General features: G+C 40.7%; 1 protein-coding gene across 1 annotated transcript in view; it reads left to right on the forward strand.

The window, feature by feature from the left end:
• Positions 1-4,429: 4,429 nt before the first annotated feature.
• LOC121943558 (FRAS1-related extracellular matrix protein 2) overlaps positions 4,430-20,096 on the forward strand; it is a 67,541-nt gene continuing 51,874 nt past the window's right edge. The window contains exons 1-2 of the mRNA XM_042487102.2: positions 4,430-9,607; positions 10,714-10,803. Of these exons, the coding sequence (XP_042343036.2) occupies positions 4,597-9,607; positions 10,714-10,803 (5,101 nt within the window). The 5' untranslated portion in view covers positions 4,430-4,596. The remainder of the gene's footprint in view (positions 9,608-10,713; positions 10,804-20,096) is intronic.

Here is a 20,096-nt window from a genome sequence, read left to right on the forward strand (position 1 = left end):
CAAAGCAATGAACCTATTTGTTAAAAGCAGGCTGCAAATAATCCTTGACTTGTTTTGTGTCATTGCTATGGTCATACATTATAGTCTTCATACATGGGTCCGCACACACCTGGGGAATTTGGGAGCGCAAATAAAGAATATGATTAAACTTGACTCGTTCTGCTGCGTTTTTAGATTTCAAGTATCCCAGGAGTAATATAAGCTGGGTAAGATGGATTCTGCTGCCGGTTGGCTCTGCGTTGTGTTTCTATAGGTTACACAATTTACCTTTATAGTGGAAGACTTCAGAGTTGCTGCTGCCACTATTCTGGCTTCAACCATCAAAAGAATTGTCCCTGACAGAGACGTAATGAACTAAAATAGCCTTAATGAGATCAGTGAGGCTGGGGTTGTATTGTCTCCAGGGAAAAGCCACTAACAGAAATAGTCCTGATAAGTTTGAGGAATTGTTAGAATAGAGTCACTTTAGCAACACTGACACAAACAGCAGGGTGACACTAAACAAGACAATTATCAAAAGCATTTCCAGTCAGACAGGGACATTAATTTGAACTGATTAGAGATACTGTCAAAACTTACATTTTATCCAGAAATTATGTCTGATATTGAGTATTATATTTGCTTTCTTTATTTTTTAACACATTGGGACCATTTTTTTAGCTGTTCATAGAGCATAGTCTTCCTAGAAGACTTCAAACTACTGAAATACGATACAAGCATGCACAGCAATAAAAATGGTTGTCAGTGTTAATAAAGACAGTATGTGTAAAGATACGCAAACAAAATAATGACTGTGAGTTGTTTGGGCTGCAGTCTCCAGCACACAGATGCCCGTCTAGCAGCACCTCATTATCCGTGTATCAGGCTGACTTAATGCTATTTCTCAGAGCTCATGACACCTTACATGATGCATATCAATGTTAACCCAGGTGCAATGTAAGTACAATTCTAGTGTTTGGCATGTCGGTGTGAGTGTAATGACAAGGCAGGACATTCAGCTGAGAGGAGACTGAAAGTTATTGTTTTTGTAAATAAAGGCAAAAGAGGATGTTTTTAGATTATGCATCTTACGTAAATATATTTTATTGTTTTCTCCTAGGCATTCGCTGTCTTTGGATTGCTGGTACAAGCGTATTCAGCTGTCACTAGAGTCATCACAAAGCAGAACAAACTGAGTCTCTATAGTGCTAACAGCCACGAAGAAAGACGAGATGAACAAAGAAGCTTTGAATATTTTGTTGTCTTGGTTCAGCGGTGAGAAAACCTTAAATGAATGCTCATTCATCTATTGTTATGTTAATCAACATTTACAAATGGTAGTCAAAACTGAGCTGAACTGCATCATGTCAGCCTAAATCCCACCTGCAGCATGTGTATGTTTGCCCAACAATAAATCACTTGCACATCAGGAGTGCAATTGGCAACCTCACTTCCTTTACAGACCAACAGTTTTATCTCCTAAGAAGGATCGGTCATTTATAATAAATTTGATTTAAACGTGATATGACAGAACATCATCAAACTTCCCTTCGCCTCAAAAATAAGCCTGAAGGTTTGGGTATGATCCAATTCCCTCTCTGCCATTGCTGCTGTCAGAGAGTTCTATTCATCTTCTTTTTCATTTTCTCTTGTAACTAGGAGCTGTCAAGGCCTGCGGGCTTTGCCTTGCAGTTTGCTTGGCTATATTTATAATTGGACCCTGTCAACAGTGTCCAGTGCAACCCAACTGCACAGTTTGTTATGGCAGCTACTGTGTACCGATTTCAACACATGCCAGCTGTGAGACGGTTTGTATGTCATTAATGCGCAACAATAGGTAGGCACAGACACAGTGGTTGCACCCACTACTTTGTGGATGGAATGAAAAGCATCTAAAAGGGATCAGAGGGGACTGAGCACAGTTGAAGTCAAATTCTTCCCAGCAATATAAAGCTCTAGAGGTGCTACACATTGACAAGGGAGCATGGTAGGTATGTGTGTACATCTAATATATACAAAGGCAGAGGGGTATATCAAACACAATGAACAGCTGCGCCTGTAGTTATGCACAATGAACACACACAGTTTAGTTACATATATCCTATTTTTGCCCAATTTACTGACAATTTAATTGAATGTAAAAACAGTACAAACACCATATAGGAGCCTGGTAATGAGACAATATAAGATTTGCATGACCCCCTCTCCCTTCAAGATTTTCAGACTTGACCTCTGACATATATATTTCTGAAATATGTATTATTACTATGTGTCTATTTAACCATTAGTGCCTTGTCTTTACTAAGGGACTATTTTTAAATGATTTATTTATTTAATAATGTATTTTGCACCACAGGGAGTTTGCAATTTTGTTATATGCCTGTTCATAAGATGAAAAATAAACTTCTTCTTCTTCATCCTTCTTCATATATCTCTAAAATATCTGTGATTCTTATCTTGATGTGCAGTGGTGCTCAACATGCCAAAATCAAACCAACTTTAAATATAATTGAGTCACTTTAACCTGCCTTGCTGTGCTGTGTGGGTGTCCTCTTCATCAACACTGCTCCTCCAGATGAGTGGCGCAGAGAGAGGCCGGATCATGACTGGGCTTGTCAGGAGCCAGAGGAGAATGCTCTGCTGGGGGAAGCGTCTGACACCTGGAGGACCTGTGTGATGAGAGAGCAGGATAGCAGGAAATAGGACAAATTGTCACTGCACGACTCAAATAAATAGAACTTTTGAGAGTGAGTGGATTGAGTGGATTGTGGGTTATATTGCAGGGTGAAATATGTCAAGGCAATAGCTGGATTGTGGCTATAATGCGAGACTGTGGAAATAGTCAGATTCCTGCAGTGCCTCCTCTCCATCAGCTCTGATGTGAATAACTACCACATTCAACACTGCTATAAGGACGTTGTGTCCACTGTATGGTGTGTTTTTTATTTACAGAGTGATTGATGGTACAGTTGCTACCCACTTAACATCACTTTTGATTATGATATATGGGAATCATAGATTTATTTGTTTATTTATTTATCAGTCTGTGAACTTAAACTACTGAATAGTTTTAATGTGGAGCTAAGGAATGTCCAGACATTAACCAGTGTAAAAAATAATGTAAAAACTCACTCAAACTCAAGGATGAAGAGGGGATTTAACAGTTATCAGGTGTTTACAGGGGTTATTGTTTATTTTTTAATATTTATTTCTTCCTCCTCTTTTTTTGTAAATAATAATGAAAAATTGTAGCCATTTGATTTTGAGTATGTGAGTATGTATATATTTAATTAATTACAGTATAGCTTTAAATTATAAAGAAGCTGGTTTTATTAAAATTCAATGACTTATGGAGAAGGGGTGGGATTAAATAAATTTATACTTATTCTCACTCCTCTTCGAATATGTAAACCAAGTCATCATGTGTTTGACTATATTTTTTTTTTGTCTGTCTGCTTTTGTATAATAATTGATCTATTTCCTTTTTTACATGTTCGAATTAAATCAAAATCAAATTTTAAAAAAATCAAATCAAATCTAGGTACAACAAGATTTTTAATCTTGTTGTGCCTAGTCAGAACTGAATTAGAAAAAAGTTTTAGGTTCTCTGCACCCGCAGCAACGAATAACCATCAGAATGCTCTTAAGCTACAACACATGGTGTCCTTGAATGCATTTAAAACCATACTGAAATCTGTTAAGTCTGGGATTTCTGTGTGCAAATGTGATCTGATTGTTTTATGTTACCCAAATCTATGTGCTTTTGTGTGAATTTTATTTGTTGACCCTGATTTCAATGGGTCAAACCTGGTTAAATAAAAATGAACTGTCAAATAATACACAGCAGTCTATACTGTACTGGCACCAGGCATGCAATTTCATGACAGACCTGGCTTTTATCGGGAAGATGAAGGAGGAAAATGTGCATAGCATTGACGGTAGTGGCGATAACTGCAGGTAATGAAGTGAGTGGAGCATCCTCCCTCATCAGCAAACCAGGAGAGGGAGACAAAGCTTTTCTGCAGTTAGATTATAAATGGAGGGTCCTGCACATTTGTACTTCTGAGTGCTCCCCTTTATTTTTAGTATGGAGTGATTGAATAGCTTTGATTACAGAACAAATGTAGATTATTTTAACATGTCAGTCAACAGTGTAGAATAAAATGAAGACATAATTAATTCATAGTAATACTACAGACTATAAATATTGCTTTACACCCAAACATCGCCTCATTTTTTAAAAATGATTTTTTAATTTAATTTTATTTTTTTTTACCTCATACAACCTGATGAAGTCCAACCCACGCGGCATCGTTTTTGTGTGCCCAGAATGACACGAGCCACGTCCATTAAAAACCTGACAAACGCATTCCAGCGGAGATGTGAACCAATAGGCTGAGAGGAGGGCGTAACACTCCTTACTCCAGCAAAGCAGGAGTATGAAGTTTATGTTATCAGTGTACAGCTGCTGTGAGAGAATGGTGCACCTTAGTGCCCATAGGTGCGTGATATTATCCAACTCTGATTTTATATTCTTGCAACTTTAACCGCCGTATTTAGTTCAGAAGGGTGTATGCGCAAAGTTCAACGTGTCTCCTTTGCGGTTCCACATTACAAATGGCTTGGATTATTCCCCCGCATCTGCACAGGACTGGCGCCGCTTTTGTTCTGCTCGCGGTGATTCTGACAGGTGATGCAGTTGCGCAGGTTTTTGACAGCTATGGATTATCTTACGCCCTGAGGTCCGAGCTGTCAGAGGACACGATATTGGTTGCCAATAATGGGATCCGCGTGCCTTTCGGGAGATCAGTCTTCATTGATCCCATCAACGATTTGGTTATTCAAGTTCAGCCCGGTGATAGATGCAGCATAACGGTCCTGGACAATGATCCCTTGTCTCAAAGGCCTGGACACCTGTCTCCGAAAAAGTTTCCGTGTGAATTTGGCCCCAATGACGTGAAGTATTCTCACTTTGGCTCCAGGAGTCCTCCGAGGGACAGAGTGAGATTACAACTCAGGTATGACACCCAAACGGATACCATTATAATACCTTTTATGATGGAGGTGGAAGTCATTTTCACACAGCTGGAAGTGTTAACCAAAAATATGCCACTCACTGTCGAGAAACTGCTCAGTACAAGTAACCCCATCGATAGAAGAATTTTAGAATTCACCTATGATAGAGGTGCACAGCAATGCAAAATAGCCTCTCTCTCGAATGGCAGCGTGCTGCCCAGGTATGGGAAACTTGTGGATGAGGACAGCCTTGGAACAATGGTGGACTGTGATGAGTTTATTAAAATGAACATCCGTTATCAGCACACTTTTGCTTTGAAGTCTCCAAACAGAGATTACATTCCCATGCTTGTGGAGTTGCATGATAAAGAAGGCAATTTGCTCAAGCAAGAGTTTTTCCAAATTTTGGTGAGGATTAAAGATGGAGAGGAGAACACAGCTCCCAAACCCAGCTTTGTTGCCATGATGATGATGGAGGTGGACCAGTTTGTAATGACTGCAATAACCATGGACATGCTGGCTGCAGAGGATGTAGAGTCTAATCCTGATGAATTAATTTTCAACATCACATCCTCTCTGTCCTTTGAAGAGGGCTACATTGTAAGCACAGATGATAAGAATTTACCAATAACCTCGTTTTACCAAGGAGACCTCAAAGACTTGAAAATCGCCTACAAACCCCCTGCTGTGGACTCAGACACTGAGCGGATTTTCCAGATTGAGTTTGAGGTTGTGGACACAGAGGGGGCTGTGTCAGACCCTTTTGCTTTCATGATTGTTGTTAAGCCTATGAACACGTTGGCCCCTGTGGTGACAAGGAACACAGGCCAGTTACTGTACGAGGGTCAGTCCCGGCCCCTGTCCAGTTCACAGAATCTGGAGATCAGCGATGAGGACAATTTAGACAAAGTAAAAATCAGTGTTATTGATGGGCTGAGGCATGGAGAATTAACTGTGCTGGGCTCCAGGAGGAAATTTTTCACCCCGGCTGACCTCGACGCTGGAGTAGTCATTTATCAACACGATGGCAGTGACACATATAGTGATAATATTATTTTCAGAATGACAGATGGCACAAATGAGGTGGAGTTTCTGTTTCCCATCACTGTTGTGCCAACCGATGACGAGCCTCCCATAATCAATGCCAACACTGGTTTGGTTTTATTCAAAAACCAAATGATGCCAATCTCCTCACTCATGCTCAGTGCAGCAGACATCGACTCAGAGGATTCCTCAATTAAATTCACAATAGAGCCTCCTTTTTCCATGATAGGGCAGGTGTTGCTGCGTCAGTCTGAGGCCCCAGAGGACCCATCAACATGGAAGTTTAATACAGAGGATGAATTGTATGAGAAAGCAGTGACTGAATGGCTGCAGCAGGATATAACTGATGGTAAACTGTTTTATAAGCACACTGGGCCTCACAGCGCCAGCACAGTCATGGATCAGTTTGTGTTTAAGGTGCAAGATGACAATGACCCACCAAATCAGTCAGGTGAGAGCTCGTTCATTATCAAAATCCTCCCTGTTGATGACATCCCACCTGAACTGTACCCTGGCACGACTCTGGAAATGACTGTGCACGAGTATCAGCTGACTTACTTCAGAAAGAAATTCCTCCGTTACACTGACCTGGACTCAGAGGATCGGGATCTCAAATACACAATCATACAGCCACCGACGGATACAGATGAGAACAGCCCTATTGTACTGGGAGCTCTGGTATTAACTGAAAAGCCAAACACTGAAGTTACAACTTTCACTCAGGCACAAATCAACCACCATAAAATTGCGTACAAACCGCCTGATCTTGAGCTTGGAATTACCAGTCGTGTTTTGCAGTTTCGGTACACTGTGGAGGATGTGTCTGGAAATATTGTAGAAGGACTTTTCACTATATTTTTGAAGCCTGTGGACAACAAACCGCCACAAATAACCAACTCTGGATTTAGTGTGCTTGAACGCGGCTCACATGCCATTACAAGTGCTGAGCTGGACACCTCAGACACAGACACAGACAGCGAACAGATTTCCTTCACTATTACTCAGCCTCCTCTGCATGGCCAGATCAGGTTAAGATTCACTGACATGACAAGAGGAGACACTTTCAAGCTGGAGGATATCAGAAATGATAGAATTTCATACATTCATAATGGAGATGAGTCAACGGTTGATTCAATACAAGTAGATGTCAGCGATGGCATCCACATTGTACCAATAACTATAAAGATTAGTGTGTGGCCAATTGATGATGAGCCTCCAACTATCAGTCTTCCAGCTGGCACAATTGGCTCCTACATAGATGTACTAGAAAATGGGGCAACAGAAATCACAAGTAATGTCATTCAGGGAAGAGATGAGGACACGGACGACCTCCGTTTGACCTTCATTGTGGAGGACCCACCGTCATTAGGAGAAATTCTGGTGAGAGGCGTCCCATCTGGCACGTTCACTCAAGCTGATATCATTAACGGTTTTGTGGTCTATGCTCACAACAGCGGGGAGATAGGCTTGACCACAAAGGAGGACTTTTTCAATCTCACTTTGACAGACATGTCTGATGAGTGGACTGTAGGAGGTAATAAGATCACAGGTGTCAGAGTGCATGTAACTATTCTTCCCCTGGACAGCCAGGCTCCAGAGGTCTTTGTGGGGCCACAGTTCACTGTTGTTGAGGGGGAAAAGAACTTCATTCAAATTCTTCATATAAGTGCCGATGATGCAGACACCTCCAATGATGACCTCCTCTGCACAATCATCGTTCAGCCAACTTCAGGGTATGTGGAAAATATCTCCCCTGCCCCAGGCTCAGAGAAATCCAGGTCTGGGACCGCTATTAGTGCTTTCACCATCAAGGACATCAGACAGAATCACATTTACTATGTTCAAAGCATCCACAAAGGCATGGAGCCAGTGGAGGACAGGTTTACGTTCAGATGCTCTGATGGCATCAATTTCTCTGAAAGGCACTTTTTTCCTATCTCCATAATCCCCTCTAATGATGAAAAGCCGGAGATTTACATGAGAGAGTTTGTAGTTATGGAGGGCATGAACATAGTCATCGACACTCCCATTCTGAATGGTGCTGATGCAGATCTCCCCTCTGATCAGCTCACATTCATTATTACCAAACCCCCCAAGCACGGATTTATTCTCAATCAGCTCACCACTGGCACTATCCCCGTCTCTAACTTCACCTTGGATCAGATCAGGGAGGCCTCCAGCATTGTGTATGAGCATGATGACTCTGAGACCACAGAGGACAGCTTTGATATTGTTCTCACAGATGGAAAGTTCAGTGTAGAGAAAACAGTAATTGTAATGATTATCCCTGTGGACGACGAGACCCCAAGGATGGCAATCAATGACGGCCTTGAAATTGAAATAGGTGACGTGAAAGTCATAAACAGCAATATTTTAAAAGCTACTGATCTGGACTCTGAGGATAGCATGCTAACTTATATAATTCGCTTTGGGCCCAGTCAGGGGTATTTACAGCGGGCAACGCCTTCTGGGACGTTGCAGAATATCACAGTTGGAATGAACTTTACACAAAATGAAGTGAATCAAGATTTGATTGTGTACATCCATAACGGGCAAGAGGGGATTCGAGACCTCATCAAATTTGATGTGACAGATGGCATCAACCCATTGATTGACAGATACTTCTATGTCACAGTGGGTGGCATTGACATGGTTTTCCCAGATGTGATCAGTAAAGGGGTCTCCCTTAAAGAGGGTGGCAGGGTTACCCTGACAACAGATCTGCTCAGCACCAGTGACCTCAACAGCCCAGATGAACACTTGGTTTTCACAATCACCAGAGCTCCCATGAGAGGACACCTGGAGTGCACTGACACACCTGGGATGCCCATCTCATCCTTCACACAGCTCCAGCTGGCAGGCAACAAAATTTACTACATCCACACTTCTGACGATGAAGTGAAAATGGATAGCTTTGAATTTGAAGTGACTGATGGCTACAACCCCGTGTTCCGCACTTTCCGCATCTCCATCACTGATGTGGACAATAAAAAGCCTGTGGTGACAATTCACGGCCTGGTGGTAACTGAGGGCGAGAACAAACTCATCACGCCTTTTGAGCTAACAGTGGAGGACAGAGACACCGTTGACCGCCTCTTGAAGTTCACAGTCACTCAAATCCCAGTTCATGGTCGCCTGCTCTTTAACAACACCCGGCCTGTCACCTCCTTCACAAAGCAGGACCTGAATGAGAACATGATCAGCTACAAGCATGATGGCACAGAGAGCACAGAGGACAGCTTCTCCTTCACCGTCACTGATGGCACTCACACAGACTTTTACATCTTCCCCGACACAGTATTTGAGACTCGGAGGCCCCAAATGATGAAGATTGCTATCCTCCCTGTGGATAACGGGGTACCACAGATTGTAGTGAACAAGGGTGCCCCAACATTGCGGATTCTTGAGACTGGTCACCTGGGGTTTGTGATCACCAGTAAGACCCTAAAAGCAGAGGACAGAGACAGCATTCAGAATTCGGTGACCTTTAGGATTACTATTGCCCCGCAGCATGGCTACCTGATCAACCTCGGCAGAGGAAATGCCACCATCACCACCTTCACACAAGGTAAGAGAGCTGCATTACAAACAACTTTGCACTTTTGTGACATTCTGTGAGATTTAACTGCAACGACTCACATTGAAGACAGTTTTTAATTCTCTTGAGCTCACTTTCAAACTCATTTTACATTTACTCACTCTGCTAAATGTACTCCCCTGTGATGCCTGAAAAATGCTGAGTTCAAACATAAGGTTTTTGTTTTCACTCAAGAGACTACCTATTTACAGAAATGAAGTATGCCAGTGCCTCAGGCTGACCAGATCCCACTACAAGAGTGCATTTTTCACACAGTGGCTAGTGCATTTCACTTTGGGAGAGAACTGATGGTGATTTGTACATTACCAGAGCCATATTTTCTAACAGGAGGAAAGGGGATCACCAACGTGATGATAGATAGGTGGGATGCCTTGCTCACAGCAGACCACTGGCTATGCAAACATGACTACAGATGTTACATTTCAAGCAGACCACAGGGTTATCTTGGTAAATCTTGGTAAATGCTAAATATCACGGTTGCAGCATCAATGTACAGTCAATATCCATGTACTCCCTGCTTTTATTTACTGAGTCACTGTGAGATGCTTTCCCCAAGAGGCCTGTTCAATATTTCAAGAGTTCTCACAAGAATAAACAGACAGTAAATAAAGACACTATCTCCTGGGCATTTGAAAATCGTGGCTATGCATTTTTATGTATCGGTCCCTTTGAAGGGAAATGTTTTGACATCAAATATTGAAGATGGCAGGGGCTGTAAACTTCACAATCTTCCAGATCCAGGGCTGCAAAGAAGCCCGTCTAAAACCATACTATCAGGAAGGCAAACAGATCACTGTGATGAAGCGCCAGTAATCAAGCTTGTCATCAGGAGTCTAATAGATATACAGCCCTTGTTACCAGGCAGTTTCTCCTTATAGATTCCCTAGACATTATGCAGTGGGCACATTTCATTGCACGGCCTCAGCATGCCTCTTATAGCAGAGCTCTGGGGTATTGACAGTCTGTTAGGAACAAACTGGGCATATTTTCTCACTTGTCATTTCAGCCAATAACTGATGTAAACTTTTATGGGTAGGATATCATGCATATTTATGCAAATTTACCTCTTTTTCCAGCTGAAATTGATGACATGAACATATGCTATGTTCTGAGGGACGGCAACAATGCTACAAATGACAACTTCCATTTCTCCATAGAGGACAGTGGTAAGTGAATTTACTTATGTGCTCTCTTGAAATTAAATACATCATTAAGATGCTGAGTTTTGAGGCTGAAATATTCAATTTTGTAAAAGTTTACTTTAAGAAACTTTGACTTCCAGACAAAAGGGAGGAAAGAGCATGCTTGTGCTTCACAATGTGCCTAATTTAGCAGAATTACCAAGCAAAAGCTGTGTGCACAGATGGGGGAAATTTCCAGGACAATAACTTTAAACGGCTCCTTGTTTCAGCATGAGTTAATGATAAAATAGGCATGCAGTGAACAAGAAGGAAAGAATAATATACTATTTATAGAGAACTTTTGTTTATGTCATGCTCCATTAATTTCCATTCAGCCAGCAGTTCTGCTAAGCAATCTGAATGTCAGAGCTTCCTTGCTTATTAACCTTTATCTGAACATGTTCTCACTGTGCAGGATATTGTAGGTAGCTCAGGCTCATAGTACCCCACCAGTGATCATGTTTTTTTTTTTTTGCATGCAACAGCGTCCTTATTTAGAAAGTAATGATTGATTTAGCAAGTAAGTAATTAGTAGAACAATTAGCAAAGACCTTCCTTCCACTGTAGATATGTAATCAGGCCCAGGCTCGGTGAATGGTTTGAGGCAATCATGCCGGTGTTGCCGATTAGCAGAAGCAGTGTGCCTGACAGTGTGTCCTTTCTGCTACCCTTCAGCCGTGATGAGTGAGCACAAAGGACCTCTCTAATAGGGGCCCTCTTTTCCCACAAGAACCTCAGAGGGCCCCCGTACACGTTTTCTCATCTCTCGAGTTGGGACTAATCTGTGGCTTCAGTTGAATAATAGACAGGTTAACATCAATGCCAACAGGTGGATAGGGTGCTAATGAGTGATGACTAAAATGCAGGGGACAGCTCCTTATTCGAAGGGTGATACTGAATGCAAGTGCTTTACCTGAGCTGCTGGCAAATGCTGAGCCCATTCAGAGCTCTTTTGTTGTTGAATGAGGTTCAGTTGGTCCCTTTATTTTTGTCTCAAATGGGGTATTTGTCATAGATCTCTCTGGACTTTCTTTCTTCTGTCATTTTCCTTTTCTTTACAACTTACTTAATGCTTGATGACATACTTGTATCCCACACTGGTAGTTTATCTTCCAGAAATGGCAATTAGATTCACTTTTTCCAGCACTCCCCACAATTTTTCACATCACTTTAGACTTGATAAGAGGATTTAAAACAGCATATGTCTCAGTCTGTCCTCAGTCATAGTAATGTGCTCAAATAAAACTAAATATTAAATTACAGCGGACAGACACATCACATATCTGTAAAATATCACTTTATGTGATGGGAATTGTGCTTTATAGTGGCACCTTAATGGCCTGAAAAATTGATAAAGAGTCTTGTTGGATGACCTATCCATAAGGATTCGACACATACTGCAGTGCAGCTTGTGAGGCAGTCAGTGAACATTTTTTTTAATAAGATTTAAGCTGTGCTGGTGGCTGCCCTAAATCCCCAGACAGAGCCTCCAGCTCTTTGAACAGTCGTGTTGGGGAGGAGCTGAATGGTGTTCACTGGCACACAGCTGCACTATGTCATGTTCAGCAGTGGAAAACATTCTCCTCCTCACTTCAAGTTCATTGGGAAATTTACCAACTGCACTTGGCATTTTTTTAGGTTAAAAAGTTACTTTTCATGTTGCAGCTGCTCAGTGGGATTCCAGGAGTTTTTGCTCACAGCTGTGATGAACCGTGAATGCGAGCACAGTTCTGAGTATTTGTATGACTGCCAGTTAATATCTGTAATGGAATGTTTAAGCATATGAATGCGTTTGAGGGTGGTGGCATGGTTGTAGTACATATATACAATACCAATACAATACCTATAGATAAGATTGATCCCTGGGTTATAGATTGATTATTCTGTTTTTATTTTCTTCAACCACAATTTACTAATCATATTATCTATAAAATGGCTGAAAATAGTGGCAAACTCTCTATGACATTTGCAGTGCCAAACCTAGCAAATTCTGTGCCCTGGGCAGGCATCCACTGCAGTGGTGCCCTCCCACCCATTAACAACAAGAACAAGAGCTAATGAGATATCAACTCAATTAAAAAACTTAGCTAACAAACAATAATAAATAACAAACAATAAATCCCTCAAATTTTGTTGTTAATTTTCTTTTCTTTTTTTTCTTTTCTTTTGCTCTAGAGCTCTCCAAATGCGCTCTACTGCACCATTCCAACACTGGAACACATTTTCCCATAAAATTACTGTAAACTACTGGCAGCTGCAGTTGCTGTTATTTCACAGTGTCACTGCCTTAAATTACTCAACATAATATTACTGTTAAATTTATTGCAAAATTCTACAGTAGAATGTGAGATTTACTGTCTAACGTTAGCTTTAAAAAAAGCATTTAGATTTACAGGGTTTTACTGTATTTTGGAGAAATTATAAATAACTGTTAAAATTTGGACATATGTTTACAGTAGTTTGTTACAGTACATAAATTCTCTGGCTCATTGTGACTGTGATGATCACTCACTGATGACCGAGATGGATCTGAGGTGGTATAGCTAGGACTACAGACCAACATTAGCATTTTAAGTTTCGAGCAATTTCTTGAATTAAAAAAAATAAATGAAAAAGTGTTGTATAGAGCACAAAGTGAGGCCATCCAACTAAACAAAAAGATATTCAATTATTTTTTAGGGATGTAAAACAGAGAAAAGCTATTAAAAGCAAACTTTATAAGATTCTACCTGGTATATTAGCAATTTAGCAACTGTCACTTAGTGTACCTTAACTTTAATCTCTTTGCCTTTGCTAAAATATGAGTTGACTGAGACTAGTGTCCTTCACAACTGATAGTTAAAGAATTTGTGCTGGCTTAACTGTGAATCCAAACTGAGTGACTTACGTACAACCTGCATACCTGAGAGGGCAGGGTACTAATTTACTCTTGGCATGTTTTTTCACAACAGGAAGATGAATGTAAAGTGCCAAGCCATTCATTGCACTAAATCCAAATACTTATGGCAGTTTGACCACAAGGTTGTTTTAGCTGTTGAAGCTGAGATCATAGTTCCCTTGAGAGATGGATTGCCTTGGTGCAGGGCACAGGCTTGGCTCTCTTAAATTGAGCTGCCAGGGGCTGACTTTTTCTTGGCAGCGATGCATCTGCTGCTTGATGTGTCATTTAAACTTGGACTGTTCAGAGCATTTATTTAAATCTATGTTGGACCTGACCTACTCTGGTCCATTGTTTGGCACAGATCTATGTGAATATTGGCTGCGATAACAACCTTTGCTTTAAGTGGCCAAATATTCACGATTTTATAAGAACTTGATGACAAACCTTCAGTACATTGTTTTGTTTAGCTGGATAATTTATGCTTATGTAATTTATACTTGAAGAGAAGTTGCTGTTTCACTCAATTATCTTGGCTACATAAACACAACAGATGGGCTTTTTGCCACAAAAAAACAACAACATGGCAATTAGGCCACATCCCAAGTTGCTTATCATTTTTAATTAGTAGGCCTATGTGTCACAAAAAAGCATTCTCACTATTTGGCTAAAATACTGTTACTTTAAGCCTTGTTGTGGTTGAACAACATAAAAAATAATAATAATACTCACATCACTTCACAATTACACTGCAGATTCTTTGTAATAGTTTATAACTTTATAATCATTGGTAATTTGTGGTTTATAGTGGATTTTGCACCCTGCCTTGTAGTAGTTGCTTTTGTTGAAAAGGAGATAACAGTGCTTTTTTTTCATAGAATTGCTTGTGTGTCTTACTATTTGTCAGGCTTGTCAAATCTTGGAATTAATAATCACAGAGGACTTACATGATATATATTAATTTTTGGGTGTCTGTTTATTGTTTTGGAGAGACATCACACCTGGACATTAACGCCACAAGCAGAAGAGTGGGCCAAAATCCTTTTTAATTACTTAGAAAGTGTCTTGTTTAAAATCGGTGTCTGGATGTTGGTGTATCCATGTGTGCTGAGGAAGGGGCTGCTCCTATCATTGTAAGTCGGTTAATTGCTGTGTTTTAGTGGACTTCAGCCCACCCCATGTCTCCTGAGGATTCGGATGCATTCAGGTGAGCTTACCTGAGCACACACAAGCCCTGGCATTCCCAGGCAATTGTGTGTTGAGCAGAATCCCTGTCTGCCTCCAGCCAGTCAGTCAGCATCAGGGATGTTCCTACTGACAGACACACTGCTGTGGCCTTTGTTTTTCATTCCAGGGAATCACTACCATCTCATTTTTTTCTCTCACTGAGCTACAAAGAGCCAGCAAAAGATCATTGATTGTTCAGTTCATAAAAAATGCGACTTCTGAAGGTCAAACTCCACAGCTATGTCGAAAGTTTCCTCGCCTTTCCCATTTGACTTATGAGATTTGTTTAGTATGTACATAGAGAATTAAAAAAATCAATAATTCAGATTTATAGATGAATGGGTAAAATTCCTGACAGGAGCAGTTTTTCCTACATGGCAGCCCCTGAAACTGAGAGGAATGCTTCTCCTTTCAAGTTTCCAATGCATGTCTGCACTGCGCTCCTCAACAAGCATGTTTTGTTTGTTATTTCTGCCTCATGTAACAAGATAAGTTCAGGTCACCATGAGTACCTCGACCTAATAAATCCTTCAAACCATTTTGGCATGCAGTAACATCTGCCGTGTAGATCCTCTACATTTTCCATGTTATCGGTGTGTAATCGCTTAGGACACTGAGTGCATACTTGAAGCCATCTCCCTTGTCTCCCCTCCCATCTAATCCCAGGTTAGAAGGGATTTTCTTTCTCCCCATAGCGTGCCACAGCACAACAAAACTAAGAGGGAACATGCACTCACATGCAGTTGTGAGGCTAATATAGACGTTGTGTATGCTATAATATCCCCATCACTGCGCAGGTGATGACTCTGCAGTTTCTCTGTGTGTTTCTAACCTATTATTAATGAAAATGTCTCCCCTACACTTTTCTTGGGGGGTATAACATTCCTGTGTCCTTGGGACCTATCGTATGAATCATATGCATGAAGTCTACAGTAAGCTTCAGCAAATTACATAGCTGGTCCAGTTGCGTTTTAAAGGGATTTTTGGGGCGTTAGGTTTTCCTCAGATTCCATCTGTGCTGCGGCCAATAAAATATTAGGTAGTCATTTTATTGTTATGGAAAAATGCTTTGTGATAAAACAAGTGGAAGTTGATTAGAAGAGCTATTCCTAGGTAACAGCTGCTTCACTTTGGGAATGAAAAACTGAATTATAGCGAGGATTTAGGCTAATAGTTTTAGATGGAAAATGATTTGAGCGTTTTACTGATCCCTTATGTCCTTAGTCGCTAACTTTGAGTTACAATTTTCTCACCGGTCTGCATTGCAGTTGTATTTGCAATACTTATAACCCAGCAGTGGTCTGGTCTTTTCAACACAACACACCAAACACAACACAAAACCACAAGGTGTCTCTGAAAGTTTATTTTCTTTTAAAGTGTGTGTGAAGAGCAGAAAAGTGATAGTGCTGCAGTGACTAACCAAACAAGTAAAGAACGTGTGCTCATTGGTGAAGGGATGAAACCTTCATTATTTGCTAGCAGACTTGAGCCCATTTAATTCTTCTTAGAAAAAGCTTGAAAAGCCATTATTAGTGATTATCTTATTCTACAAGAAAAGTAAGCCAGAACATGTCAATGGGAGGTTTTATTATTCTATTATCAATTAGCCATTGAAAAGTCTTTTTCCTTGAGTTTTCTTGGCTTGAGTTTGTTGGATTCCTGTCAGGGTTTGTTCTAGCCTTCGTTTTTTCCATGGTAATTTGTTTTTCTCTTAAGTGCCAAACACTGCTAAATAGTCTGTGTTTATTCAGAGAAACATCTTCTACTGTTTAAGATGTGTCTACAGGGACAGAAAAATGAGAGCCCTCAATGTATTAGGAATAGATTATGATTTAGAAGAGCGACAGCATCTTATTAATTTATCTTTCTGGTAGCTATTGCAAATCGCATAGGATTTGGGTGAAACATGGCTAAGACCCTTTCACACAGATGTACCCTCATTTTGCCTTTGAAAAAGCAGAGTGGGAAACCTTGGTTGATGATTCTCTTCCTCTGTCTTAATATGCCGCCAAAGTGGAGACAGGGTTAACAAAGCAAAGGCAAATTCCCAATAGTATAGAAAGCTCAGGCCCAGGCTTGTTCCCTGGATGATGATATGTGTCGTCATACCTGCCTTAGGATATCAGTCTAGCAGAACTGGGGTTGTTCAAGCAATATGTTATGTAGAAAATCCCTCTTTTGTGGAAAAAACTTGCAGTCCCATCAACTCCCAAACCTTGTGAATACTTATGGACTGAAAAATAGAAAAATTCAGCCAAATGAAAACATTTCGGTGTCTTTTCATCTGCAATGAAAGCAAAATTGAAATCTCAGTCGCTTATGGGAGCACTTCATTTGTGTCTTGTTTGATTTTTGGCCGAATCATATCAAACATTTTAATGAGACTGTGTTTTGACAAATCTGATATTCCCCAAAACAGCAGGAACTCTCAGCCACAGTTGCTGCTGTGACATCTCTCTTTTCACAGTGGCAGAGCTTTTGTTCAATTTTGCAAAATCACTCTGGATAATGTGTTTTTGGCCCCTGAATCCCAGCAGTGGGCCGGAGCTGCTCCTCTCCGCCCTGCTGCATGATAAGCCTGTGACAGCTGGGCTGTAGTGTCACAACTCTCTCCAGCTTCGCCTGGGTTTCAGGATTGGAGCAGAGCGCGGGGTACATCTCTTTTTGTAGACACTTTTTATGCAGAAACATTCACACATAGTCAGCCACACACACAAATCACCCACCATCTATCCATCTCGGGGCCAGCTGCCTGATCCCATAATCAGAGATGAGGCTGGCACTGCTAAAATGTTGCATCAAGATGCTGGGCATCAACTACAGTTTAATTGATAACTGCTTTGTCTTTGATTTCAAGCTGTTGTCTCTTTTGATTAGACTGCTGTGATGTAGGCCAGGGAAAAAATCAGCTTCTTTCATTCTGGTATCATCAGCATTTCAGTGTGCCAAGAAAATATATACAGTGGAAGGGAATTGAAAATGTTACACAGTTTGAAGCAAACTCTCTGGAGAAGGTTTGCATTTCATATTCTCCCCATGAACATGGTTGGAGTGTCTTGAGAGTAACAGGGCTCTCATCTCATAAAAGGTGCTGATGAAATCCTTAGGGGATTCTGTGTGTGTGGATCAAGCTCCCTATCACCACCACCTCCACCACCACCTGCTTTCCCCCATAAGTGGAGCCTGATAGGCAGGATATGAGAAGCAATCAAGATGAGAATTGGGAGGGAAGAGCAGTCAGAAGAGATGAAAGAAAGAAGTGCTCTGTTGGTCTCAGTATTGGTGGGGGCAAGGCGTCAAGCTGCTTCCTGTCGCCTTTAGCGATGGCATGAATGTGCTGATGTGCAGTTCACTCTCCAAACACCGCCTGTGTTGACAAGTTGTGAGGGCTCAAATGCAGTAGGTGAGCCCTGCGGGTAAGCAGCCTCATCTACATATGAATAGAAATTATTGTGATATTTGTCATAGATGGATAGATTTGTTTTACTCCATGTGGCTTTGAGGAACATAAAAAAGACATTCAGACATGTCTGGAAGAGCCAGGGAAATGTCCAAAGCTCAAATCAACCCCTCCCCCACGAAGAATAGTGAGGAATGTGTTGCTGCCTGAAATTAACTCGACCATGCCTGGGCTTATCTTGGTTTTCCAGGTCCTGGGCTTGGAGTGAAGAGTTACATATTAGCAAGTAAATGGGAGGAGGGAAACAAAGATAGGCCACAGGGTGCAGGTCTAGACCACTTGGCAATCTGATACAGCAGTTACATTTAGCTCCTTAAATCCCCAAGTAATTGGCAGAAGCTATTACAATTACCACTTAATTGTTCTGTGATACTTTAAAGTTTGAGTCAATGAGTCAGTTTTCAAGACATTGTGTTTCATTAAAGGTAGGGGACATTTAGTGGTGGTAGGGCCTTGTGAAACCTTTTGGATAGTCAGTCAATAGATTTCATTTACACACTATTTACCTTCTAAACAGAGCTAATAATTTTTTTAGGGCATTTTGTGTGCATGAGTTAAAATTTCACAGATAGAGGTGTTGGCAACAATTGCATATAAACAGCGTATTCAGTTTAAGTATTCCAAATTTTCTGAATTTTGCATTTTCCGATTAAAATGTTGGATATGCCGCTATTATTCAAGTTTTAGGAGCATTATTTGGGCAAGCATACAGCCAATTTAGAAAATGTGTCTCAACTGGGGTTTTTACTGCACTTTGAGACACGACCTCCTATCTGTTTTCAGGCGACTATAGGCATTGTTATGGATACGTTGTACAGTCACCAACTTGCCAATAGTTTGCAAAGCTGTGGTGTAGAGATGTAAAGATGCATGCAAAAGAAAACCCTACATTTCTGGTTGAAAAGAGAAACAGTCCTGATTTTAAACTTTATGAAAGGCTTCCATATCAACAGTTTTTTGGATATGTGCAAATATCACAGCACCAACCTTTACAAGAAGGTGAAAGCAGGAGAGTCGACCAAATCAGTGACCAGTAGGAAACTGTTAAAATATCCTATTTTATGCAAGGAAGTGAAATGACAAGCAGCTCCAGCTGTTCTACTTCTCCATAATTTGATGTGACAAATTAGGGCACTCTAATCGGAGTATATGTGGCTGCATGTAAACAGCAGTATTAGTGGAATATTCATTTTCATTAGACATGTAAACAGCTTAGCAGGAATATTGTCTTTTTCGGAATAAGGGCAAAAACCAGACTATTTTGTGCATGCATGCAACTTCTGGATGCCTCTCATGTTTATCCCCTTTGACATTTAGCTTTTGTCCTCCAGATCTAATAGTTTTTTGTGTCTGTGAAACAGAACTCATCACATCTTATTACTTTATTCCATTCCTCGGGGGTCCAGGTGTTGTGCTCCTTACACCAGGTCGTGCATCTTTGAGGTAGCAATGATCGCCTACAGTCTCTGAATGGCAGCTTGACAGAGCATTTTTGAAGCTCATGAACTTTAATTGTTGTTGAGAGTTTTTGACACATTTGATGTTAACTTTGTGTGGTGTCTTTGGAGAGTTATTTGCCATTTATTTGTTTACATGATATAATGCACTTGATTTCAGGCTTCAATGACACGGATACATCATTGCTTATCACAACTGCCAATAAATAGCCAATTTATGATGTAATAACCGATCTGTATATAACATAATAAAATT

Source organism: Plectropomus leopardus, chromosome 6 (assembly GCF_026936395.1).
Source record: "Plectropomus leopardus strain MGB_pleo_1.0 chromosome 6, ASM2693639v1, whole genome shotgun sequence".
NCBI classification, from domain to species: Eukaryota; Metazoa; Chordata; class Actinopteri; order Perciformes; family Serranidae; genus Plectropomus; species Plectropomus leopardus.